Here is a 26,697-nt window from a genome sequence, read left to right on the forward strand (position 1 = left end):
TTTACGCTCTGAAGGCTCTGTGGCGTCATGAGGATGGCAAATGGCCCCTGCGAGCCTCCGTCTCTCAGCATCGCGGGCAAAAAGCCAAGCTAAAGAGACACACATGGTGCACCGCTGGAAAGCCATGCCAGCGTATGACGCTGAGCTGCTCCTCAGTTTAATCTATGAGGACAAACCAGTCCACAAGATGTGGAACTATTCTCTCAGCAGTCTGAATCCACTATGAAAGAGAAACTCTAACTGGCCTTGACTGCACTGATCTCCTGTCTCATAGGAACAGGGCCTTTTTGTTCCTGAGTGGAGGCCATTTTGTAATGTACTTCTTGACGTATTGTTAATGAGGTGGGAGCGCCATCATTGTTACAGTGGAGAGGATATATGGCAACCATTTGCTGTAAAGGCTCCGATGCAGGAAAACAAAGTTCACAAAGTGAAATTGTCATCCTGCCTCCACCATATAAACTTCATTTAAAAAATTGGACTCCACTTTTTGTCTCTTTTGGTGAAAGTTGTATAAACCTAATATATACATACAGTAGCGTACATGATAGTACTATGCTACGGGAATCTATATTTTCATATTAACAATGGATCAAATGACTCTACGATGTGAAAGAGGTCCTTCGTATGGAGCTTTATCACCCAACTCTGCAGTTCCCCACAGCTCTGTGAAGCACTCTAGTGTCTTTCAGCTCACTGTTTTGATTTCACAAGTCACAACTTTACTCATCAGAGTTGTTTTATTCACAGCAGAAAGTAGTTTATGGCAAAAAAAGCTATGATAAATCACTGTACACAGCAGGCAGGCCCATTTAGAGAATGTTGCACATCTGTTGCATGTGGTGACAAAAAGTCAAAAAAGTGAATCTAAAAAAAATGAAAAAACATTCAAATCAGCACTGCATTCACACATAAAGCTTCATGGCTACCTTTGCACTGGTGTATTACTGTAATGGGACAGAGCTAGTCATTTGCACAGCTGAAGGCTGTTGACTAGCTGTAGTGGTGGTTGGTGGGTGGCTGGCTGCTTAGGAGGGCCCAGGAGTGGCCCTTTTAATTGACAGGTCCAGGCGGCACACCAAGAGGCAAGACAAAAACCGCTTTGTGGTCCTGATATGAATCTCAATGCCCCTGTTTTCTACACCTCCTCTCCTGGCCTCGCCGTGGATATCTGAGCGAACAAAAACGATCTCCATGAGAAAATACGAGCTCGAACACTCAGAGGCGACAGTGAATGGAGCGGCGACAGCGGCAGCACCACAATGACTGGTGCTAATTTTCAGATTCTGTTCATGATACACAAAAACATCATGGTTTTATTGTATTTGTCTGTTTTTGTTGTAAGAGCAGCCACTTAGTTTGGACAAACGATTGTATCACAAAACTGTTTAACAGTTTGATTTCAAGATGCTTTAGTTTAAAGCATCAAAGCAAAGTATATCCTCTGGTTCGTTCACAAATCGATCTTTAACAAAAAGATGACTCTCATTAATTCTTTTTCTCTAAATCTCCAATCTCTTATTCTATAAATTGGGTTTCAAATCTGCATTTGCTTTGACAGCATATACCTGTATTTGTGTACTAGAGTGTACCGAGCCTGCACCAAAGTGCGCAGGATGGCAAAATCTTGAGTGGGAGGCGTTCAGTGGGTGTGTACCCCCTAAGTAGACACAGATGCCAGGCACAGTCGGGGAAGGAAGCGCCCGGCTCTCCTTCCGTGTTAGCCAAGGGAAACTCTCATTTGGGCGTGGGCCCAAAAAGACTTGCAGCCAAAGACTGTGATGCAAACAGGTCACATATTTCAGTGCAAACAAACAAGTCTGCAGGCCTGACGAAGACATAGTGTTTACTGTAAGTCCTGCACTGCAGCTATGAGTTTATATTGAGGTCTTGAAGGATCAGTTCACTTAAGTTAGAAAAAAACGTACATTCAGTGGTGACCATGCAGATTGATGCGATTTTATTTGTTCAGCTTATGAGATTTCTGCCTCCATCCTAATACCACGGAGGAAATAGGAATAGTATGATATAAATTTCTCTTTCTAGAATAAAAGGAATACTAATTTTCAGGATGATCACAGCTAAACTAGAGAGGGCTGTGGATTGGTACAAAATAGTACTTATGAATACTGTTACTGATATGTTACTGGTAAAGAGATCTCACTGATGGATATCTCAAAACCTGGGCAAATAAAAGCCTAACCGTCCGCATACCTTGATATTACTTGAGGTAAGTGAGAAAATATATTTGGGTGAACTGATCCTTTTAAGAGTCGTATTTTGAAGGTGTTATGTGGCACAAAACAAGGGGTGGGATGAATGTGGTCTTTAAAAAGAAATAAAGAGTAAAAGACAAACAGAGATGAAATTACGTAATGTATATTATTTTCCATGTATGTCAGTGAATTTTAAACCTGAATAACGTGATGCAACGGAAAAACCACACATGTCCAGTCCTCATGTGAGCGGTTTCCATTGCCGCAGCACTATTCATGCAAGCAGGCACGACTCTCTGCTTAAAGGTGATGTTGTTCTTGGCCTTGAACTTACAACTCCTGTCATGTGTTTGCCGGCATAATAGCAGCCACACTGCCGATCGAGGTATTTCAAAAGCTGCCTCTTGAAAAGGAGGAATGCTTGAATTTCAAACGGAAGGATGAGCCGAACCAGTGTTTTCAACTACACAACCAGGGACGCAGCAGAAAACCAGACCCAGCTGTGCCCAGTGTGGCCACGTAAAATCATCAATATGCAAACTCGGGGGTCTGTTGTGAGTTTACCTGATGCAGAGAGCAGTAAATAAGCAGCAGTATAGAATTAACCTCTTCCAATCAATCAATAAGACCAAATCAGGTGTGGGGCCAGAGGGTGGCAGGGGTCCTCCCTCTACCAGTTACATCATGGACGGATTACTGAGCAGGCCCACGTGCACTGGACTGAACCTCTCTGTGAAGTGACTGTTAACGGTTGAAAAGTCAATCAAGCGACCACAAAAGGACGCAGAACACAACACAGTGTTGTGTTTCTTTCAGTGGGTGGGAGACCTTTTAAATGTCTGTGTCCTTTGTCTCATAATCTTTCCATGACTGTAGGCTATTTGGAGTTACAAATAGGAGCTATTTGCTGATGTAGTTTCATATCACAATATTCAATGTTCTTGTTTCTCTTGTCATTCTGTCATTACAAATATGCCTCCAGAAGTCTTTCTCTGGAGCTGATCATGGCTCGTCTTTTAGTTTTAGAAATTATACTTTTATTTGATTTTGTTGAATTTACCAACAGAAATGTGCACGGTGGTGGTTGAGCTGTGCTGCTGGGTTGCCATTTGCAACCACAGCATTTAGCGACAGTCTACTTTTATTTTCTCTGTGCAAACGAAAGGGCCTCTTAGTACGCGGGGCCCCTGGGTGCACACCAGGAACACAGTTTTGGTAGATCCGGTCGTGACTGTTCCTCTGAACTCACACAGTGCAATAACAAATGAACTATACAGTGACAACTAAGCTCAAACTTAGACAGTATATGTGGGCCACATAAACCACCCCCTGTACTGACAGATCTACTATCAACAAAGCTGAGTTCACGCACATTCTTTGACTCTGGTGCCCCACTTTGCAAATACACTACAGTACACTTCCTCTTGTGGCTGAAAATGAAAGTCTGTTCTGCAGCCAAACCTAATGTCACACAAATGTGACTCCAGTGAGGACTGAAGAGAGATTATAAAAAGTAATCCGCAGCAGAACACAAGATCGCAAAAAACAAACAACTTATTTTAAAGGAGAGTTGATTGCATGGCATCATGGTCATGTCCCTGAACAGGTTCATAGAGTTAATACAGCAGCTGTGGTTGCTGTGCAGTCTGTGGGGTATTGCCAAGTACTGTGGTTCCTACTCAGATAAGCTCTGTGGGAATATCAGAAGATAAAGGAATTCATCAAACAGCACCTGAGGATGTACCACACCTGCACTCTGGCAACAGTTCAACTTTCAGCCTGTCATTTCTGACCATGACTCCTACCTTGGTCGCTGCATCCTGCAAGCGGAGATTCCTCAAAGCCCTGGTCGTCAGGACTTTTCCGTTTCTTCGACATTTGCTGCTCCCAATTCGAATGATGGATCTACCCACCGCTGAGTCGATATCTGCTGATAACGTGAGACACCTTCAACCAGCGGGATATACAACACATACAACAGTCTGTGGGAGACGAGAAGAGAAATGCGAAGAAATCTCAGTCCCATTCATTCAGATCCTTGCTGTATATGTCATCTTTCCAGCGTGCTGTGTGCGCAAAGTTACCATGTGGTGGCCAGCAGAGCATCTGGAGACGCAGCGAGGCATGGAGCTGGAGCCGGTCTGCTCCTGATTCCCGCGGTAATCGGACAAGATGTGTCTCCGTGGACAGTCCGGGGCTTATTTCTCTTGACAAATGAGAAATATTTGCAGCTGAAGTGATTTGTCGATCACGTGCGTCGCGGATTATGCTTGAACCCCGCTTAGATGGAAATTACGCACTGGAGGAAACTTGTTGATCCACGTCTTTATGAAAACAGTGGTTTTCGTCACTCCGGATGGTTGTTGAAAAAAAAAAAATCAATTTAGATTTTCAACGTTGTATGAGGTGTTTTGCTTGAATGGTGCTCGGCGACGTCAGACTACAAGTCTAATCAGGCATGGATGACGCACAGCCGACACAACGGGAACTCTTGGGTATCTTGAAGAGTACAGTCCAATGTAAATGGAGATTATCTGGACGTGCTCCGAGTACACCAAAGCATGTGTGGCAACATTTGAGCTGCACACTAAGTTGCGGGTAGAAAATGCTCTCCGGCAACATCTGTGAAGGAAGAGAGTATTCTTCCCCAGCGTAAAACTGGAGACAGTGTACTACAGATGTGGTGTAGGGGGAGTGCGCGGCACAATACCTTCTCTTTTATAACACCATCAGTCCAGCGACGAGTAGAAAAAACTCTATTAGTCTGTGACACTTCTTGCGCAAAACCTCCAAATCCAAGTGCCAGGGTGACATAAATCGAACAAATACGCATTGTGTTATGAGGACCAGTCTTGGACGGACAGGTTTGCTTTCACTCCAGTGTGCGGGGGCCACAGAGCAACTTGAGAATATGCGGTGAATAAATGCAGCGGGAGAGTCGTGCTGTTGCGCGTACTATGGAGCAGGCAATGACGCCACCGGTCTGGCTTTTACAAATTGCTTGATGGTAGTTTTCCCCTCCGGTCGACTCAGCTCTGAATGCAAGAGAAACAGAGAGGGAGAAAGAGAAAGAGAGAAGAAAAAAAAATCAGCGCTCCTCTTTCAATAAAGCAACAAAAGGGCTGCGCGTGCTTGGGGAGTTTTAAGAGAGATATCTAGTTGGATAAAAGTGCACAGAACCTCCTATAGATTATCAGTGACTTCTACTTTCACGCATTAATTTTCCTTTCAGGAGTCACACAGATGGGTGCCTGACACCAGTTGAGCAAAGACTCCCCCCAACAGGCCACCCCTCCCTCCTCCTTCTCCTCCCCATCCCTCCTCCTCCTCCTCTCTTCATTCTCTCATATGCTGATTTATTTATGAACTCTCCCGGGTCAGGGGATCATATTCCATTTACTACATCTGGTTTAGATTTCCAATGCAGCACCTATACTGTTTCTTCAGAATGTGTCACTTGGATGTCAGGGCGAATAGTTTTGAAATTATAAAAAAGAACGAAAAAAAAAAAAGCTGGGGGTATTTTTTTGTGCATCCATGCGCACATCCGCGGCTGCAGTTGCATTCAAGCCCGTGACGCTGGTATTTCGTGGTATTTTCTGAAAACAAACACGCCTGCCTCTCTCTCCTCTCTCTCTCTCTCTCTCTCTCTCTCTCTCTCTCTCTCTCTCTCTCTCTCTCTCTCTCTCTCTCTTTCTCTCTCTCTCTATTTCTCCCCGGCCCCCCCCCTCCCCTCCCATCCCTCATTCACTGCAGCTACTGACGTCAAGAGTTGCTTGCGTCAATGCTCCCTGCTTTGACAGAGCTTTTTTTTTCATTGGGATCATAATGGGATTATTAGGCTTAGAGAAATACCCTGCCTTCGTGGCTTTTTAGATTTTTTTTTCTGATAGATGTCCCGTCCTCTATTCTTGCTTTAAATAGTATTTCTTATAAGAAAAAAAGGACACCAGACATATAATTGTCTAAATGCATAACAAGCACTGAATGACTATATATCATTCCACTATATGATGAGGCTTTTTCCTTCGATTTTTTTATTACATCTGTAAAAAAGCTATAAAGCATTTGACATAAAAAAAGAGCATATAAAGATCCTATTATATCTATTCATAAAACACAAATATGTGTGTTTATGGATATGAATCTGCACAAAAATTAAGACAGTTTTCACTATAGTTACACGACAGGTAATCCAGTTGGGCTGTGTTGATTTATTTGACACTGATGTATTTTAATACTCATTTTTAATATCTCGGTACACACACACAAACAGCTGTTTGACTCAGACAGTCGTACACACACACACGAACTGAACAGACAGAGACCTTTTCATCCACTGGGTTAGGTTGACAGTGAGATGCTCAGAGACACGAGTGAATCAGTCAGTTGTGTATTTCATTTAGATGTCTGTGCCTTCCTGTCTGTCTGTCTGTGGTCGCTGGTTGTATAAGGGAGAGGATGTCATGATGTCCGTATACGCTGACCTTGATCTTCTGGACTGAATGGGCTCTTGTGCTGTTGACTGACCTCAAGTCACTTCAGCCATAATGCCTTTCTTTACACTTTCTCAGCTCAACTGCTCTGCACTTTGTGTCACACTGCATGTCTGGATATTCAAACGCCATATGCTCTACACTGGGTAATGTTGTTGAGTTTTCTCTTCAAGTAACATTGTGTTGTGCTATTAGAGGTTTCACTTGTTGTATTACCACATTGATGAAAATGCAAACACAAAACATAAGAGTTAAAAGAAAAGATTAGACAAATGTCATAATTTCAGTGAGGAAGAAAAGAAAATCTCATTATGTTTACTGTCTGAGCGTAGCTGAACTTAATGGGAATGTCATTAGTTCTGCAGATATTTAGTCATAAATCAGAGTCCTGGACAGACTGAAATATTGATGTGATGATGGTGCTAGATGAAAAGTCAGTGGATCATCAGAGTTATTGTGAAATAACCATATGGCACCACGCTGGTGGGCTTCATCATCAATAACATGGAAGGGAGACATAGGCTGCCTCATGTTATGATGTTCTGTTAGGAAAGGAGCTGGATTAGCTGTAAATGACTTGATCACTTACCCTTGAGGTCATATAAGGTCCACCATCAGCAACACCACAGAGTGATACATGAATATCTCCAGCATCTCCAGCATGATATCATTCCTGTGGCAGGGGAGACAGCACAGCAGTTTACTTCAAACCAGGAATTGTCCATAATTTATAAGTAATTATTTTGTGCATTTCGTCCTGTTTACTATAAATAGCTCTATGGTACACTGGACATACAGATGACGCAGTTATTGCCTCAGTGAAAGATGCTTGATGGGTGGATCCGTGGCTGTTAGTGGATACTGAAGAATATTCACATGTTTTATGAGGGTGGAGAGAAAAGAGTTTCAGTTGATGCAAAGATGGGAAACTGTCCTGAAACGTTCAGAGACTATCTTTCCCTGAATTGAGTCTTTCCATCTGAACAGTATGAGCCACCAGCCCAGCAAAGTGCAGAAGGCCAGTATGTTGTACTTATGATTGTTTAGATGCACACCGTGTGGTGCAACACCAAATGAAGCAATAAGAGGTGATATATCTAGTGGCTCGTTTAGTATTTTAGACAAAGTATTGAAAATTCACTGACAGAACTGGTGTCGTGGTGTAATACGCTTGCAGGGGCTTGCTTGCATCTGTCACATGTAGAATCTAAGTCTCTTCTAATTCTAAACAATCTGACCTTTGACCTGTGAAGACAGTGTACTATCTTGTAATTTTACAACAGCATACCGTTGACAAATGGATGATGAGTAGATCCTATGGATAATTCTCTGCCAAATTACATCTGGAATTATTTCATTTAAGCCGTCTTTGTATAGATTAAGAAAGTTGTATGTCCTACCTATAATCTGCTTTATATAATTTCCTAGCTTGGACATCTAACAGAGACATGGGCAGATATAGGGGGAAGCAGTCGGAATGTGAGGCTCTGAAAAAAAGTTCCTAGTTCCTCAAAAGAGGCAAAATTATTGTCTATGTAGAGGTCCTGTAATAAAAGAATCTCTTGAAGGAGCTATTTGAAGTTTTGTTATTGCTACATAGCGATCGTTAACAGCTGCTTACTTACCAGTCTAGAAGAAACACTGCAAGTTCAGCATCAAACTTAATTCCTTTAGTTGCCAATAGTTGTCTGCAGTGGTGGAAAGAAACAGCAATGTTATCACATCTCTATCACGTCTTCCACTGAAGTTAGCATTTTAACCAGCTAGCCCCGGCCTGTTGGTCGCTCAATAATGAAACCAAAAAATTAAGGAGTACCAAAAAAAAGGGAAGGCCTCTGTATTATGCATTCCTGTATGCATGGGACCTTTTTGTTCCGGACAAAGGTTGATAGCTATAGACCTAAAGAACTTCTACTATGAGAAAGGGGCAGCAAGTCTTAATGATTAATGTCCTGTTTCAGACCACTTATCATCAGTGGCAAGGAGTTAGCTTTTTGTCAATTTGTCAAATTTAATATACTTGAGAGAAGATATGAAAGGTATAATGGCAAATCATCTGTGTAAAGTGATAATAATTATCTATAAGGATACAAACTTTGGGCCAGATAATCCCACCCAACCCTAACCCAATAGAAAGCTTTCTCAGCATCACCTAAAATCTCTAGTGTGTCAGATGGAGAATGATAAAAAAAAAGGATACTTGGAATACGTCTGATATTTAAGAATAAACACTGATTCTTGATGAAACCTGTTTGGTCTGCTGAAATGATTGAGGGGAGAAATTTGATTTCTAAACAAATAAAACCTATACTGTTGTTCATTGGAGCCGTGTCTAGACGTAAAGATTTTCTGCTTGGCAAGTCGAGAGCAGATCGAGCTCCATTTGAAGTGTCAAACATTGTTTAAGTATATCCATCCAAGGCTGAATGTACCTTATATCTACTTTCAAAATATCATCTGTCATCTGTTTAAGGATTTTAAGTTCTTTCACATTGTGCAATAAAAGATAACCTGCCCCATCAAGAATGCCTTCAATGATTCCCATACCATTGGGAACAACATTCCCCATTGTCTGATTATGGGTGAGAAAAAATTTGATTTCAGATTTAATGAAATTTACAAAAAGCTTCGTCTGAGAGAAGCAAGAGGGTAGGGGTAAGACGATGACCAGGGACTGCACCAGGAATGCATATCCCCATAGTCAAGGGGCCATGATCACCGTTTTATGGACTGAGGTAAAAAAAAAAGGAATAGTGCCTAGATCTAGGATTGTGGAAACAACAAACATCTGTTATCGCATGTACATGATTGAAGAAGAAGTTGAATTGTTTGTGCCAATTATGATATATACGCACAGTATATACATGCATATATAGAATATAAATTATGTAAAAATATATATGATAGAAATTTCAGATCAATCAGGTAGGTCAAACACAAACAACACACTAAGGTCATTTTTCATGTCATGCCTTCACTGACATGACTTAATACATTTTTCACACCTAACTGACAAATTGCATGACTTGGCTTGCACCATGACAGGATGGTGCTAAAAAGCGCCATGCATACTTAAAGGGGGATCGAACAGCATGTAGTTCTGTAATTTTGATAAGTAATACATTGTTTTGAAAACACTATGAATCTTATTTATCCTTGACCAAAGGCTTCAAGTTATATTTTATTTACTTTTTTTGAAATTCTATCCTCTAGGAGAACACTGCCCTCATGTCAGGGAGATGTGAATGGGAACAGGGTGAAAGGGTTAAAGTTGAGTGTTGATCTCTGGGGTTTCTCACCCTGACATCCACACACAGTCCATACAGTCCCAGCAGTCCAACCCCTCTTTCAGATGTACACGGATGTAATTCCTCACCCATGTGTGCAAAACGCTCCGTCTCTACTGCTCTACTCTCAAAGAAGGGAGCAGGAGGATGAGCTGAGTTAGCTGACACTTCTTCTGCATATTTTGAAAGTAATGTCACTGAAAAATAAAATGCATTTCATTCATTAAAGTTTTAAAGTGCATTTTTCTAATTATGTTCTATTAATTTTGCTCTTTTCAGCAGCTGTTGGGGAGGAAAGCATCAGCAGTACAGCCATTAAATCACAAACATCTCACTGAATGTGCATGACAAAGAGACTAAGCACAGGAAGGAGAGGAATGGGATTTTGGGATGAGTTTTAGATGATATTTAAGAGTGGGCCTTTTAAGGTTTTGGTGGTGTAGGTTAGATATTCAACTGATCTGTTGCTGGACTTTACATCGAGTGACTTCTGTGGAAATGATGTGGAATATTATCAAGACCAATTAGACCACTGACCCAGTTTTTTCTTCCAAAGAACCAAAGAACACTCAGATCACACTGCCCTTTATGTTGCTGGGGACCCTACTTAATTTGAAGAAATCCTGGACGTCCCTGAACCTGACTTTATGAATCACTTGTGTAGATATTTTTAAACATGCCCACTGAGGAATTTCCCATGGTGGCATTGTTTCTACTATATAGAAAAAGAAAAGGGCACTGCGACCAAAGTGCAACAACTTAAAAAACAAACACAAAGAACAGTGTTAGTGAGCAACGAGCAACAGGAAGTAAAGCACATCCAAGTTTTTATTGTCATGTTCAAGGCCTCAAAAACAGCCACCTGAGAGACCTGGACATTTTTTTTTAATGACATCGAAAGTTCTGTATCATCTGCATAGCAGAATATTGACATTCACTCCTCCTTTTCATTTCATTTTTAAAAGAATCTGGAACGTAAAGCTCAAACAGCATCACTGTATTAAAAAAGCTTCATTTATCTATTTACATGTAAAACCTTGTTTGTTTTCTCATTTACACTATAAACAATTTTCAGCTGTACATTTTTTGCTTACTGCTGTGAATATCATGGACTTACGCTTAATATAAGCAGGTTAAAAATGATTTTTGGTGACAAATATTAAAATATACTTTTTCCTGCTATGCTGAACAAAAGCATCTGGTGAACCTGAGGGAAAATCAACTAAACATGAAAATAAACATTAATTTTGTTGTTGTTAGAGTTATAAAACATATAAGTCATGAAGGTAATTTATAGAAACATTACATTACAAAGTAAAATTTAAAGGTTGAGTTCAAGAACTCAAAGTCACTGTTGAATTCTATTTGTACCAAATGAAAAGTGAAAAATTCTTGGATTAATTCAAACTCCTTAGAGCAGCCAGTCTGTGAATTTTAAGATTTGCAAACAAATAAAACCTATTTAATTTGGGGTTGATTCTTCCTTTAAGTCACATCAGATCAAAGATCCCGCAGACAACACTTCATGGCCGTCTCTTTCTCAGCTTGCAGAGACCCTTCCATCAGAGGGATGGAGGTGTAATAGGGTTCCAGGCTGAGGGTAGTCTCCCCTGTGGGGAGGTGTCGTACTGAGCTGTGTCATGCACCTCTGTGGCTGTGCCACTGTCATACATGGGAGAGCCAGAGGAGGGAGCTGTGACTGAGTGAGACAGGCCTTGGTAGTGGCTGCTGGAACCTCGAAGGAATTGGGAGCTCAGGCTGTTGTTTATCCCTCCATTCTGGGACACAGGAGTCAGGGGCGAGTTACTCACAGACCACAGGCTGGTGTACTGACTGTACAGAGAGATGGAAAGAAAACTTCTTACTCACCTCCTCTTGGGTTGTTTTAGAGGTTATTTTTTGCACTGTGTTAAATCTTTAAGATATATTTATACAATACACATTACAATACTTGCATGTGAGATAAAGTACATTTTCTAATTTAGTACTTTTCCTCTGTCTCCATCATCTTCTTCATGTTTCTGAGCAGATGCGATAAAAATAAACGAAAGGAAACAACACAAACCTAGAGTTGGTACCAGAGTTGGAATTGTGGGCCATGGGCATCATGCTGGAGTGTGTTGGCATCTGCAGACTGGACCAGTTATCGTGATTTGATAGCATCGACAGACAGGCTGAGGAGTTATCAGAGTAACCAGCTACAAACAGAAGCACAGGGGTTGATGAGGTACACAGGTCACATGGTTTCAAATATAGTAGGAAATCAAATCCTTTATCACTAAACCTGTTGTTTTCTCACTAAACCTGTTGTTTTCTCAGGAATATTCAGGACTTGTCCCTCTGATATCAGTATGACACTTAAAGGTGTGAATCTTCTGCCCATACATTCCCCGTCTGAAACCCAGCCATTTACAGCTCTGTGGCTCCACTCACACAAAAGCCAGAGGAATGCAAAACATTCCTCGCTGAACAACATTTGTTTGAGTTTCTTGTTAATAGCCGGAAAGGAAGAGGTGTAATTCCTGGATGTATGAAGGTAAAAGGTGGAGGAGGGCACTCACTGGGTGAGTTGGTCCGATGGGCGTACGGGCTGGTGTAGGGGGCAGAGCGGTGGTTCCTCAGGGTGGAGTAGCGCTCGCAGCCGTGGGACGAAGAGAGGGTGATGGGGCTTCCAAACTGACTGTGAGGACTGGCAGGAGGGCAGAGGGAGCTTGTGCCAGGAATAAACCAGCCACCTACTGGCTCCACAGAAGAGAATAGACATGATGGGACCATTTGGGCACCATACACAGTAAATTACCAGTCTGACATGAAACTGGACAAATTAGAAATAAATACTGGCATATACTCACATTGAGAGTAAGTTGACTGTTGGTTTTCATTGGCATCTTCTCTGATGTCTTTGTTATCACTTCTGCAAGATTAAAAGTTCATTACTTTCTACCAGACATATTGTTGGACTGAACTTTTTCCCATCTTGAAGACACTTTACAAGTTTTCTTACCTCTCCTTTGCATCCAGGAAGGCCTTGGCAAAGGGATTGTACTTTATTTTAAGAGAAGTTATCTAAAACCCAAAAATAAACAACAAAAAATAATTAGGATTGAGTTTTGGTACCAGTAAAATCACAGAAGATAAACCAAAGCGTGCGTAAATACCGTGCGTAAATTACGCATAACTTTACGCGCATACAAGAAACATTATTAACATATAAACATTGTTAATTTTTGTATAATATTCATTTTAATCACTTGTTTTATTTTGAAATATTTTATTTCCAACCTCTTCGTTTTGGTATGCAGTCACTGCAATGAACTGTGTCTCTGGGAAAGAGTGGCTGGTGATCATCCTCCTTGGGCCTCCCACGCGCACTATATGGATGCGTGGCTCGTATTTGTGTAAGGAATTTAACATTATCTGAAAAAAAAACGCATAGTAGAGATGGTAATTTTATGTGACCAAGTTTTGATTTTATTTCAAAATTAAAGCATGAATTTGTAAGAGGAAAAAACATGAAAAATACGTTGAAAGACAAAGAAAAATACAATATTGAACATGTCTCCTTACCTGACCTCCTCCGTTGAGTTTATTGGTGAGTTTGACTTTACTAAAGGAGACTGGCGCTTTCATCCAGTGCGCTCCGAAGTTTGGAGAGTCCGGGTGGATGTACACACAGCTGGGAGTTTGAGGCTCGGGCTTTCCTCCGGGGACCCACTCCCCGTTCACATATTTCCACCTGTGGTTGTCCGCAGATACAAAGTCCAGCAAAAACGAATACATGGCGTTCGGGTCCAATCCAGACACGTTCACTTTCAGCACAGGAAACATGCGCCTTGGTGAAAAGAATAATAAAATAAGTACATTTATTAGCTTTAAAAGTGCGGTGTTTAATATTTCTGGCTAGTTATTAAATACTCTGTGCACAGTTAAGCTCACCTGCCATTCTTTGTCACTATCATTTCATTTGTAAGGTCCTTAAATTTTTGCCAAAGCTCGCTCTCATCCAGGGAGACTTTCAGTTCCCTCTCCGTGGGGTCGCCCTTCTCGCTGCCGGCCTGCAGCTCGCTCTCCACGGCACTGAGGAGGTGATCCACCCGGTACTGACCGGCCTTTCCGTGGCACTCGCCAGCGCCTGCGGCCATTCTGTCCAACAGCTCCAGGGCTAAATAGTTGTAATCTCAGTGCTTAATGAAAATATTAAATCTTCTTCGGGAATCTTCTTCTTCTTCTTGTGTCTCCACAAAGACAACGTTTATGTCAGGACGCTGAACGTCACGAACAGCTCCCGAATATATAGGCTGAAGAGACGCTCCATCTCAGGACGGGTGTTTGGAGCAGAGGTGGTTGGTTCATCTCCTCTTTGATCTTTGCGGGCTTGTCACTGATTGGCTGGGAGCGGCCATATCATTGAGGTCCACAGGATGACAGCGTTTTGAATAAAGAAGTTTAGCCTACTTTATTACATCAACCTGTAAATGTTGACACTTCAAGATCAAAGCCACACCTGCAGAAATTAAACCACTGGCCGGCGAGTGGCTGGTCCTCAGTCCCACAAGGCTTAGAGTCCAGATGTGTTTCTAATTTAGCTTTAACCAGCTCGTTTCTTTTTGTCCGTACAGCTCCATTGTTGTCCAAAAATGATTAAAAACACATCTGTTAGAACAAGGTGACATGTGCCTTCCTTAAGATTACTTTGTTGTTTATCATGATCTGCTTGCACTGTCCTTCTGCTGTAAATACTCACTAACATGTTGATCAGCAGCTAAAAATAATCACCAACTAATAAATAATTTACCCCTGTTTGTGTAAGGTTTGGTAAAAACTACAGTGCCCAGCTGTTTAAATAAATCACTGAGACTTTTTAACACAAACACATTCTTGGGTTTGGTCTCTTCATGGGATTTTTTTTTTTGATAACAATAAAAAATGAAACATAAGTGTGGGGAGAATGATTAAATAACTTTATTTCAAACAAACAGTTATTTAAGTGTTACTAAATAAAACAAGCTGCTGCTATAAATCATCATGAGTCTTATTACATCACTTTTATTTCAGAAAATCTACACATTTAATATACTTCTTTATTTTATATATGACTAAAATGAATGAAACAACTAACATATGAAAATCATTGAAAATGACTATTTAACTATAATACATTATTGTATTGTTGTTATGTAATGCTCTTGTATGACAGTATAAAAGTAAGTTAACCAATGTGACATGGACAAAACACTACACATATGCCCTGTAAAGAGTTGGTGACATCCTCAGTGATCTGTGTTTTCTGTATAATTTCTCCACGGTTTAAACCCTCGGTCAATTATCTAAAGTGAGAACAGAAAATAATCTTTTAAAAGACAACACAGTCTTTAAAATAAAATGACTTCAGTCTGAGAAATAATTTTACCTGTATGTGCTTTTGTTGACACACATCTTCGATGGATAAGGGCTCAGGTGTTTTACGGCAGCGCACTGCTGTGTCCAAAACCTCGGTGGTCTCAAAACGCTGGTGGCTGCCAAGAAAACACCCAGTCATGAAGCATGCCAAGTGACAATCAGTCTTTTGTCTCAAACAAACAAATGAAGAAAAAACAAAAAAGATTTTGCTTATTTGTGTTCATGCACCTGGCTGAGCTCGTTCTGCTCAGCTGTTGGGGACATGAAGGTCGGTCATTGTGGACACTTGCTGATTGGTTCAGAGAGCGGAGAGGTGGCTGTCTTGTCTTCCCTGGTTTGGAGTTAAGGCCTGGAAGCATCTATGGAAGAACAAGAATGGAATAACATATAAACTCGATTTATATGTGCAGCAGTGTCATGTTCACAAATAACCACTGTATGCCTGTAATTCTATTCAGTGTGACCTGGTGCCATGAAGGATTCTTTAAAAAAAAAAAAAAAAAAGGGGAAAAAAAACCTAACAAACGTTAAAGGCAGATAGTGTGTGACAGCTACGTGTTAGCTTCCATAGAGCTCTGTGGTGTTGTGCTGTGTTGTGTTGTGGCTGGTTTGTGTTACTAACCAAATCTTGGACGCCTCGTTCCTCCTGCCAGCACAGCAAGTCTGACTCTCTGTCCAACAGTCTGGACCAGAGTTCACAGCAAGCAGAGAAAAACAAACCCCTTTCAGTTTAAAGAGCAGTTAAAAGACTTCTTGAATACGCTTCTGATCTCCTGTCTCCTTACCGGGCCTGAACGTTACTTCAAAACCAAATTTGAACTCATAGAAAAAGGTCAAATTCTCAATGTCTGTGCATCATTTTTTCTTTGTGTTTCTGTCTGTTTACTTCATTACCAACCTTTTGGAGATCGCCACGTTGCTTAAGCAAAGATCATGCATTTGTCTCAGCCGTTTCAAGTAAATCTCTGCTTTCCTGCTCTTCTCAGGAATCTCAGGAATAATCTGGTTTGAGAAAGTAGTAAATATGAGCGTTTTCTCCCGCTGTCCTGTGCTGAGGAACCACACAGTGTAACTAAAAGAGGCAACATTAATGGCTGACCTACCAAATCAGGCATCTTGCTTTGGAAGTTCCTCATAATGTTCGGCTGTAGTGTTGCAAATTTGGGGACTTTCATCTATGGGTGGCACATATTACATTCATTCATCATTTCCTTGTCCATTAATCATTTTGTAATTTAAAAAGAGACATCCCCGGCTTTGTGTATCAGCTGAGATAACCATGGTGTAAAAGTCAGAGGTGTCATAGCCAGTGTTATTTCCCACAGTCCTAGTGTCCCATTTGGCGCCTTTTCTCCTCCTCCAACACCCCACCCAGCGCTAACTGTCACACTTGGCCACTTCCTGATGTGAGACTGCAGCGCTGTGACTTCATGTTACTGCTCTATATGGTAGTATAGATCTCTGAGCCCATTCCTCCAACCCCCAATAATAAAATGCAGGTGCAAGTCAAATAAACACATTCAAGTATGTATTCACTTTGCTTCTTTTTAAAAGTTAAAAGAACCATAAAAGTGTTTTAGCACATTTTGACCCATTTATTACAAATCATTTGACTTTCCTGCAAACCATTTTCACAACTGGATGTTTGAAAATCAACTAAAGTTATGATGTTACTGTCAACTTGTCCTTCACTTGTACGTGTAGTTTGACACTGTTGCATGATAATGTAGTTTATTAGTGTAGATTGCTTTGAAAACTTTTTCTAGTTAACAACAAAGTACCTTTGGCTGTACCAGGGACATTTATGCTTTGTATTTATTAGGATTTATTACCTATGTATTACCTAAGAAAAACATGTTTCAAGTCCCTACTGATTTTCATAATGACCTAAAAGGAAAGCATGTGGCAACCTTCAAATTGTGAAAAAAAGAAATATCTAAAGCACTTTGGGAAACAGTCGGCATAAATTGTAATAAATGGGCTCAAAGATGTGGAAACACTCATCACATAAGCATTAAATACATGATAAACATGAATGTAATAAAACGTGATCTAAAAAAATTACCATATAAATGACCATAGCGTAGAACTAACACCTGCCTGGTGCTGTTTTGTAAGGATCAATAGGACATTGCAGAGTAACTGAATTGTTTCCCTCCATGTAAACGTTAAGGAAACAAAGGCAGACTGGAGGCCTAACACAGACAAGAGCTGATAGTCTTGATCTTTGCAACACTTTCTACTTTAAATGTATTCTTTCAGTGATTTAGTGAAGAGGCAACCCTGCTTCAGGACAATTAAACTATCAGTCACATAATCGAAAAATAACCAAATTATAACACATGAAAAACAAAAATACCTTACTTATCAGATATAACCAGCTCAATACATTACGAAAGGATGGTGGTTGTGGTCTCCTAGCATCACCACAGTTCCCACGCATATATATGTCCGCACTATAGGTGCCTCACAAACACTCACAGCCTGAAGCTTGGATTGACACCCCGAGGATGTCAATATGGGGTGACAGGCCTCTCCAGCAGCAGTGCATCTGAGATGTCAACAAAAAGCTGCGGTGAGTAATGCTTTGACCGGTCTTGTCTGACCACTGTTTACCTTCCCCGGCTCTCCCTCCATCCAGGCTCATCCTCTGTTTGCTCGGGCACAGTTCGACACAGAGGTGAGAGAAAAATGAGTCCTGCGTGCTCGTCCGTGTATGCTCATCTCAGCACCTGAGCATAACCTCATCTCCAGTGTTCTTGCTTTTCCCTTTTTCTCTTCACCAGCCTCTCCCCTGATCTCTGCTATCACTGTAAAGATTAGCAGTTGTGCTCTGTATGCCTCTATCACCTCTTAATATATTAGTCTTTATGCTAAGCTAAAATAAGCTAATTTGTATTTTCCTTGTTGAGGAAATGATGAATTATGGGAGATAACTGAAGAACTGAAATGAGGGCTAAAATTGACACGAAGAAAATAGATTATTAATCCCACAGTCTCACTGCTGAGTGTATTCTATGGGGGTGAGTTTATGCGTGTTGGGTGATCACTGCTCCAGGTGCGTTTGCCTCTCACTGCCCTTGTTAAGTTGGATTACTGCTCCTGTGGTTTTGACACTAACCTTGGGAAACATTTCCTCTATTGCGTCCTTCTCCCGGCTGCCTCTGAAGATCAGCTCTGCTGAACTCTCCCCTGAACCAGACCTTCGCTCTAATAATCTACACACACACACACACACACACACACACATTTGAAATGAGTCAGTGTTAAAGGTGGAAGAACAAAAGGCCAACTGCAGGAAATCATACCCTAACCCAATAGATAATGATTGAATAAAAAACAAAAAACTGTCACCCCTTTACAAATGTGTAAAAACATCTTTATCAGCCTGCTTGCTGCTGTGATGTGTGACCTGAACACAAAATGTCGAGTTGTTAATATTTTCCTAATGGTGTGCTACTTCTCAAGAGTAGCCATAGTGCGGTGCTGCTCACACCCGATAACACTGCGCACTCGGGTGACAACACACTTTGTCTGCTGGGTGCAAACTGGCTCCAGGGAGGACTCCTGAGCAAGGCAGCGTTTACTCACAGGACAGTGCAGCAGGTAACAGATCTATACAAACCCCACGAGCTGCACAGGACGCAGGCGGAGGAAGGAGGATGTGGACCTGTGCACTCATATATGTACAACATTAGTGCTGAGGTGTTGACAGGTGACGCAGTGGAAACTTGAAAATGAAAAACTCCAATAAGTCATTGAAAACTGCTGCCTAGTATGGATGCTAGAAAATAAGAGGCAGCGGGACCAGCCATGTCTTATGTACATTTTCCACTCATCGAGGTCAATTTATAGTAATAGACACGGTATGTTCTGGTCAATCTAATTTTGCAGATCTGTACTGCACACTTGTGAAATTCAACATGTTGAAGAGACCATGACCAGATGGCCACAAAGATAGCAAATTACTGCCTCAACTGTCCAATAAATCAGAGCAGCTAATAACAAACATATAAATAGCCACAAAGCAGGACAGATTGGATAAATTGGCTCATTACTTAAAAAAAAAAATAACCAAGGACTTTGCCGAGTCCATAGTTTGGATTCAGTTCTAATTGCTTTTATTTTGGGTATTTCTCATGGATGCGGGGAATGTGCTTATGGCACAAGGCAGGCCTGGTTTGCGGGGTGGGGGGTGGGCGCTGCTGTCTCGCCATGTTTGTCTGTGGAGCGGTGAGATTTCACACTGATGGAAGACTTGTCAGCGCAGGCTTTCACTCATCTTCTTACCAAGCTCCTAATGTCCCCAAGCCAACGTGCTGCTTCACGGTGGCAGCTTCGTACTAACAACATACATGCTCCTACTAAACAGAGTTCAGCCCTAATTAACAACAGTATAACACTGTTCTGTTACACATTCACAACATGTAAACACAAAGGACAGTGAGGGTGATATGAACAGATGCAGAGGATCTGAGAAATAGCACTAGGAGATTAATGTTTTTAAAAGCAAAAACAGTGGTATAGAATAAGGGAGTTTTCTAATGTAAAATATACTTAAATCAATGTTCTATGTGCTTTCAAGGTATCTAGCTTCAACTAGAAGAAGTTAAATTTGGAAAAGGTTTGTCTGCAATCACTGCTGAAATTTAGCAATTTAGCATTTGAGACATTAAAAATGGTTGAAATAGTTAAACAGTTGGAGTGGTAGCTGAAATGAAATTGTTGGAAGTTGAAATGGCAGTTGAAATTGTGGAAGGGCTGGAAGAAGTTTAGGCGTAAACCACTGAGTGAAGCTGAAATGTCAGACGAACTGAAAGTGCTCCGAGTTCAAGCACCGTGAGAAGTTGAAATGTTGGTGAAAAATTGAGCTAGTAGGGTCAGTTGAAGTAAGAAATTAGCGGTGGTTCAAGTGTGTAAACTAAAAGACAAAGTTAGTTGAAGTGTCTGAAGCGAACTTACATAACTAATGATGAGCGGAACCACAATACAACTGAAAGTCTAACAGGCTCTCAGATTATCTCTGTCACTTCTGGTAAATGGAGCACTGTTTGCCTGGAAGCCCATAAAGCTTTAAAAGAGAAGAAACTCTCCAAACATTTCAACATCTGCTCGCAGCGCTGGCATGAAGTGACACCACCGGCCCAATTGCTATATCTCTTTTGTAGTGGACATAATTACGACATTTTCCCCCAGGATGATGTTTGCAGGAGTCGGGGCGGCCGTCCGAGGTGGTGAGTCTCCACAACAGAGGGGTCGGATTGTGTTTGGTCATCTCACTTCTACGTGAGTAATCAGCTCTCTCCTGCAGGAGGGTCCGTGCTAAACAAGCCTGCAGTGGAGTCTGTGTTTGTTCTTGAAGGCAGTGCAAACAAAGATCCAGAGGACTCACAGCTTTAGACCAAGGGCCTCTGCCAGCTGAACACCAATACCGACTCTACCTTTTGAAACATTAAACCATAAACCTACTGTAGGTTCTCAGATATAAGCTTTTCACTTTATCTAAAAAAAAACATGTTGGTGCCAGGAGAACATCTAAACCGTGAACTTATAGGTTTTTATATGATGAAAGGAGCAGTGGTGGTGATTATTTCAAATATGTTTATGTTTGTTTTGGCTAAAATTATTCCGTAGAACCAACTTAGTAAAAGTTTCCACTGGAATATGTTTAACAGGAGGTGAAATTAAAGCATGTTGACGGTGGTCAATACTTAATCTGATAAACAAATGACACATGATTTATTGGAACTTAGGTCGTCACAACCTGGAGTGGCAAACGTCATCCTCGTGTCCTCTCTCTTCAGCAGTGCAGGGGTGTTTCTCTGAAGTCTTGTCCTGAAAGTCAGCTGCGGACCTGCTTTCCAGCACTGTTAACATCACATCAACATATGTACGTAGTCACATACAGTGTTTTTCCACATACTGTTGAGCAAAGACAAAGAAAACCAACAGTATAGTTCATGGATTTGAGACTTAACTCTTTTTCCTGATGTCCTGCAGACTTCTCTGTAGCTGTGATGGATGACCATCATACTTGATGCACCTATAAAAGTCCTCCAAGTCGTGGTGGGTTTTCATATGTCCACGCTCAGCTAACTGCCTCTGGAGGTCAAAGATCTCAGAAAAGAGATGCAGTGACAGAAGATGAAACAAACTGAAGAGGGATTGAGCATGAATCAAAAGTCAGGTGTCACGTTTTGTTTTTTTTTTGCTATCAGTGTTGCAACCTACCAGGTGATAACTGGTTTTGGGGAGGGACTTCAGGTATGAGTCATTGTGCTGCAGCTTGGAGAAAGCCAACTTCTTTTGTTTCTAAGTACAGAGGAAAAGAGAAAGAGGCAGACAGACAGTGAGAGACGGGAAATGTGGGAATAGAGATTTAAAGTGAGCCTTCCTTGTTTCAGGGGCTGGGAAACAGAGCACACACAACAAATGAGAAGTAAACACACAGCCACAGGAAGCCATTCAACTGCAGCAAGGACCAATTAGGCCCCAGCAGGTGTTCATGTCTTTGCCTGCTTTGGTCCTGCCTCACCTCTGTGACAGAGCCTCTCGATCTGAGCTGAGGAAACAACGGGTAGTTTCATTTGCTCAGCAATTTGAAGCAAAGGATTCCTACTAGAGGGCCTCTAAAGTCCTTTATTGTGCTCTCTTTACCCCCGCACCCCCACCACCCCAAGTGCAAGTCATTAGAGGGGGCAATTACATCCTCCTGAAGAAGCTCGGCTTTTACAGGAGGGGAAGATAAGACAGGATCTCTCTCTTGTTAGACCCCCTCTATGCAGGCGCTCTCTGAAGCTTATTGCTCTTTTCACACCCAGTCACAACAGAGACAAGACAGTCAAAATCAAAGTCAATCACAGCGGCCACAGTGGGAGGAGAAAAAAAAATGTACGGAAGCAAAGAAAGTCCATAAAGTTTCAAATCTTATAAGCAACTGAAAACTGAAATATTAAATGTCACCATTGCTAAACACTTGTTGATACTTATCTTATCTATGAATCACTGAAATCATAGAATTGACATACTGTACTGTTATTTTGAAAATCATCTTTCTGAATTTTTGTGGTTTCAATTCTTCTATTTAATTATTTCAGAAATTTACCTTCAAGTGGTGCAATCTCAAAAACATGATTTTAAGTATTTTCAAGCGTTCACAAATTAAGACAGAAAATTAATATGACCAGTGTTAACAAAAAAAAAAACAACAAAAAAAGAACTTTATTAAAGTTTAAATTTCAAATCAAGCCCAAAATTCTTTAAGAAAAATTGAAACTTGAACATATGGGCTGCTGTGGAGAATCAGTCAAGTCTGAATGGAATCTGTTAGACCTCAGTCCTATCAGATCAGGTTCTGCTAGTCACCTGATCTAAGACAAATGTTAATGTTTGACTAACGCAGGTTCATACAATAATTGCTACTGAAAGTCACATTCATCAACAGTGGTTGTCCATACTTCACGAACTGTGCAGGACATAACGACTCACTGGGTTCAGTTCTGTGATCATGTTCATGATGCATGTGACTTCCGAGGTTAATATTAATGTGAAGGTGTCAAAACAAAGAGGCTTTGATACACAGGGTTGCGTACTTAATCAAACCACAATTGTGGCGATTTGAACAGAGCATGGTCTAATAAACTTACAGGATGAATGACACAGACTGATAATAAAAGATTTAATTTCAATGAAACAAACACCATATAAATTCCAAAGCTTTATGTCGTCTAATAACATTGTTTTTCACACAAACAGGTGACAGTCTCACAGAAATGGCATGCAGATGTCTTTTTTTTTTTTTTTCCAAGACAACATTTTCATTCAACCATAAATGAAGCAGGCCACTGTTTATTGTCTGTGTATAGCCTATAAATTACAATTCAATTCTCATAGTGCACACAAAACCTTTTTATAGGTTTTTATAGTGATGGTGTGATAACGCTCTGTTGGCAACCAGTAGAAACAATAAACTTGAAAAACTAATATTACTACAAACAAACAAGCTGATCGTTCATTTGAAAGTGTTAAAAGTGAATGTCAGGCAGGTTATAACCTCTACAAAACGTGACATAACAAGACATAAATAAAGACTGAGTGATTCACCTGCTTAGGTTCGGTGTGTGACTTGGCCCTGGCTGTCTCGTCCCTCTGCTGCAGCAGTAATCTCTGTGACTGGACCTTGTCTCTGAGCAGAGCAGCATAGCGGCGATAGACAGCGTCTCTGAGACGGTGCATGTTCCTGTAGGTCTCTAGATGGCGCTAGAGGATAAACAGAGAAAATGAAGGACACCGACTGAAGGGAAGTGAGCTAAGAGGAAGCATCACCTGAGTGTGGAGGCAGAGAACAATGTGCCAGTATTGACTACAGATAAAGATACGATGGAATTATTGATTACTGTGAAGGCATTGATCAAGGGACACTGTTCTTGCTGCATTATTGTGTCTTCTCTGTGATGACTGGCTGCAGAATAAATGTGTTAAACCTTACAGCACAAGTACAATATTTATCAACCTTCTCAAGCTGAGCCTGACGCCGGGCCTCGGCCTCTTGGTCTGGGTCTGAGCTGCTGTCTTGCATCGCCTTCCTCCTCCAGGGCTCGACTTTGACTTTATCCCCTGCCTAACAACAGTAAAATAAAAAAAAAAAAAAAGATGCTGTGGGAGTGAATCAGTCATCTTGCCTGAAGATTATAAAAAGAATGCATTTTTGGTAATCCCTCTCGTCTGCCAAGAGCATCCTCCCACACAACAGCCTGACATTGTGTTCTTGCAATGCCCAAGCCAAAAGAAAGAAGAGATACGCAGGAGGAATATGCCCACCTCCTCTCCTACAAATCCCTCACCTTTTCTCCCTCATCTTCCTGAAAACAAATTTGGGAGGCTATGATCTGCCCCAAGCCTATATTGGGCAACGTTGTCTTTAATCTTTAATTAGTGTATTTAATGATGATGAACAATGATGCCCAACAGATGTTGCAGAGGGAAGTGTTATTAGGGACAGATTTCACTACTACACCTCGAGGCAAATGTTGGCTTGTCCCAGCAAAGACTCCTGAGAGTATAAGGAGGAGATATAAGATGAAAAGGAATGTAAAATGTGGAGCATGTTACAAAAAGAATGCAAGGCTAATGGGAGTAACACCATGCATGCCAAAGCAGATTAACTTCGCAGAGACCTCCATGCTTTCCTTTTATAACCCTCAAATGAAGAATAAAACCTGCTTGAGCTTTTATGGGAGGACTGTACTCTCTGATCTAAGTCTTCTCTGTGAGGTCGCCCTGTCCCTGGGAAATGTCTCATTCTTAACAGGCTGCCACTGAATGACCGCATTACTAAAGTTTATGGGCAGAGACGGTTCAGGGAGTGTCTGCTTTGTCTTTTCTCACAAAAGCTGCTGGAGACGAAGGATTTATCAGTTCCGTTGCCACAGTAATGCTGTCGCGGAAGAGCAAAGGGACCTGCAGCTCTTTGCTCTCACTTGCTGTGTGCAAAGTGTCAGTGACGGGCTGAAGGCAGCATCCGTCTGCGCTGCCTGCCACTACAAATCAGTGGAGGATAATGCAGCTGTCCTGCTCTACCGCGTCACTTCTCGAGACATCATGTCACTGCAGTGAGGTGGACGGAAGCCTGCAGCCATTTCCTTTTTACTCCTGATCCAAAACGAGAAGATTAGATGGGAATGACTCATTAGAGGCTCAGACTTTAGACGCTGTAGGTGTAAACAGAAACAGTTTTTTAGCAGAGGATGAGAACACAGAGCTGAGACCTGCAGCATGGGTTGGAGCTATTAACTCCAAATGAAAAAGACCTTCAGGGGCGCTTTGGAGAAAAGTGTTTCCACTTTGTAACCAAGCCGACCGTCTCAACTGTTGCCAGCTCCTGCTTCTTTAAAATCTACTTTTGCTATTGAGCACAAGTATTTGAGCAGCTTCAGACATAATAATGCAGTTCTCACCCCCAGGACAGTCATGAATAGCTCAGCTTCAGGCCTGAATCAGACAGCGATGAATACCACAGGGAGGCACATAAACAAGGCCACAATTGAAATGACACAATAGACGAGGATTACACAACTTTCAGACACTGAGCCAGTAGATAATATCATCACAGGAGTCATGGAGAACCGAACGGGTCCTGGTACAAACTGTACTGGCTCAGCCATGATCTCAGTCTGCCACATACAACAATAAAACCACTTTGTGACACTGAATGAGGACATCTATTCAGGACAAGATGCTGTGTTCTGGCAACTTGTTTGTTTACTCACATGATGAGTACATCTGTAATGGCATGTACTGTCCTACAAAGTTATACTGGGACACATATTTGACAACAGATTTATTACTCTGGTGTTTATCTGTGCCTGAATGAAGAGCCATTTCACAGGATAACAGGACATCAAAAATGTGAAACTCTCGACTGCTGATGAGTGGGTTATTTGAAAAAATAACTTTCTGACATCAACAGGTAACAAGTGTACATCCAAAACAGAGGGAATAATGCTTGACTGATGAAGGTCTTTGCGCTCTGATCTCATGGCAAATCCACTATCGAGGCCTTTAGAGAAAACAGGCTGCCACACTGCTCATGGGAAAAATGATTTGGCATCAAACTACAAAATAATATGGAATGACAATGTTACCTGAGGATTTAAGTTTCATTTACTTATTTATTTATCAAAAAACAGCTTACCAGTCGTTGGTGTGTGAGCTTTTCAAATGCACTCTACCGTCTTAAACGTTACACTCCTCTGTCCAAGCTGTAATTGAGCTTTTAAAGTGAACCACACTCTGAGTAAAACTCGGGTTACCAAGTTACAGAGAACAATACAAAAGAGTTTAAAACTTATTGCAGGGAACCGCCACACGATACACACATTTAACTATGTTTGTGACCCTGCATGAACTTTTCATTTGCGCCCAAGGTTTGCATGCGATCGTTGTTTCCTTCAAAGTTTCCTTTTGAGTGGTTTAATGATTAGTGCAATAAAATGAAGGCAGCTGAGGTGAAGCAACAAAGAAGCCAGAAGTGTCTTTATGGCTTAGTTTCTCTGTTTGGTTTAGTGTATTTTGCTGAAAACTGTCATTTACTGGTTTGTTTCTAGGCCCTTAACTGGGCTCATTGCTACCTATACAATACAAACATGGTGCTTTGTTGGTCGGTGAGGACCACATGAGTATGGAATTGTCAGGATTAAGCTCTAAGTTCATAGTGGGAACATCTTTCTGGCACTTTGAGAATATGGGCCAGATTTTTGTACCAATGACATTTGTTTGATGTGACAAAAGAAAAGCAGA

The 26,697-nt window shown here is 41.3% G+C and overlaps 3 protein-coding genes across 6 annotated transcripts in view; all 3 read right to left on the reverse strand.

Moving 5' to 3' along the window:
- The window catches only part of pde10a (phosphodiesterase 10A), a 56,945-nt gene extending 51,411 nt beyond the window's left edge, over positions 1 to 5,534 (reverse strand). Inside the window, exons 1-2 of one of the 3 annotated variants that reach the window (XM_056395588.1) lie at positions 4,301 to 5,534; positions 4,022 to 4,198 (exon numbers count right to left, since the gene is read on the reverse strand). In XM_056395588.1, the coding sequence (XP_056251563.1) occupies positions 4,022 to 4,094 (73 nt within the window). In that variant the 5' untranslated portion in view covers positions 4,095 to 4,198; positions 4,301 to 5,534. Of the gene's footprint in view, positions 1 to 4,021 lie in introns of all 3 variants that reach the window. The other 2 variants (XM_056395589.1, XM_056395591.1) reach the window with 2 other exon arrangements.
- A 5,210-nt stretch (positions 5,535 to 10,744) lies between these two features.
- Positions 10,745 to 14,363, reverse strand: tbxtb (T-box transcription factor Tb). Its single transcript, XM_056395808.1, has 8 exons — positions 13,936 to 14,363; positions 13,567 to 13,831; positions 13,282 to 13,416; positions 13,004 to 13,065; positions 12,852 to 12,913; positions 12,561 to 12,737; positions 12,065 to 12,197; positions 10,745 to 11,832 (listed from the first exon to the last, which is right to left on the reverse strand). Exons 1-8 carry the CDS (start codon positions 14,139 to 14,141, stop codon positions 11,562 to 11,564), a joined length of 1,311 nt encoding a protein of 436 aa, XP_056251783.1. The 5' UTR covers positions 14,142 to 14,363; the 3' UTR covers positions 10,745 to 11,561.
- A 585-nt stretch (positions 14,364 to 14,948) lies between these two features.
- On the reverse strand, positions 14,949 to 26,143 carry si:ch211-130h14.4 (uncharacterized). 2 transcript variants are annotated; one of them, XM_056396375.1, is made up of 13 exons: positions 26,093 to 26,143; positions 23,912 to 24,019; positions 23,503 to 23,658; positions 21,631 to 21,711; positions 21,378 to 21,516; positions 21,164 to 21,266; positions 18,521 to 18,617; positions 16,503 to 16,574; positions 16,298 to 16,401; positions 16,022 to 16,082; positions 15,628 to 15,758; positions 15,410 to 15,515; positions 14,949 to 15,326 (listed from the first exon to the last, which is right to left on the reverse strand). In XM_056396375.1, exons 2-13 carry the CDS (start codon positions 23,975 to 23,977, stop codon positions 15,270 to 15,272), a joined length of 1,173 nt encoding a protein of 390 aa, XP_056252350.1. In that variant the 5' UTR covers positions 23,978 to 24,019; positions 26,093 to 26,143; the 3' UTR covers positions 14,949 to 15,269. The 2 variants fall into 2 exon arrangements, with proteins under 2 accessions (XP_056252350.1, XP_056252351.1); XM_056396376.1 differs by lacking the exons at positions 16,022 to 16,082; positions 16,298 to 16,401; positions 16,503 to 16,574.
- Positions 26,144 to 26,697: the final 554 nt, after the last annotated feature.

Source organism: Seriola aureovittata, chromosome 14 (assembly GCF_021018895.1).
Source record: "Seriola aureovittata isolate HTS-2021-v1 ecotype China chromosome 14, ASM2101889v1, whole genome shotgun sequence".
In the NCBI taxonomy this organism is placed as follows: domain Eukaryota; kingdom Metazoa; phylum Chordata; class Actinopteri; order Carangiformes; family Carangidae; genus Seriola; species Seriola aureovittata.

What these genes read in the sequence shown, in the direction of transcription:
- tbxtb (XM_056395808.1), bottom strand. Translation starts at nt 14,141, where the DNA reads ATGGCCGCAGGCGCTGGCGAGTGCCACGGAAAGGCCGGTCAGTACCGG. An exon ending in ACAGTCAACTTACTCTCAAT is followed by an intron (nt 12,738 to 12,851) that starts GTGAGTATATGC and finishes CTGTGGAGCCAG; the next exon opens with TAGGTGGCTGGTTTATTCCT. An exon ending in CCATCGGACCAACTCACCCA is followed by an intron (nt 12,198 to 12,560) that starts GTGAGTGCCCTC and finishes TTCTGTTTGTAG; the next exon opens with CTGGTTACTCTGATAACTCC.
- si:ch211-130h14.4 (XM_056396375.1), bottom strand. Translation starts at nt 23,977, where the DNA reads ATGCAAGACAGCAGCTCAGACCCAGACCAAGAGGCCGAGGCCCGGCGT. An exon ending in CCAAAACCAGTTATCACCTG is followed by an intron (nt 21,517 to 21,630) that starts GTAGGTTGCAAC and finishes CTCTTTTCTGAG; the next exon opens with ATCTTTGACCTCCAGAGGCA. An exon ending in TAGAGGAAATGTTTCCCAAG is followed by an intron (nt 16,575 to 18,520) that starts GTTAGTGTCAAA and finishes TGCCACCCATAG; the next exon opens with ATGAAAGTCCCCAAATTTGC.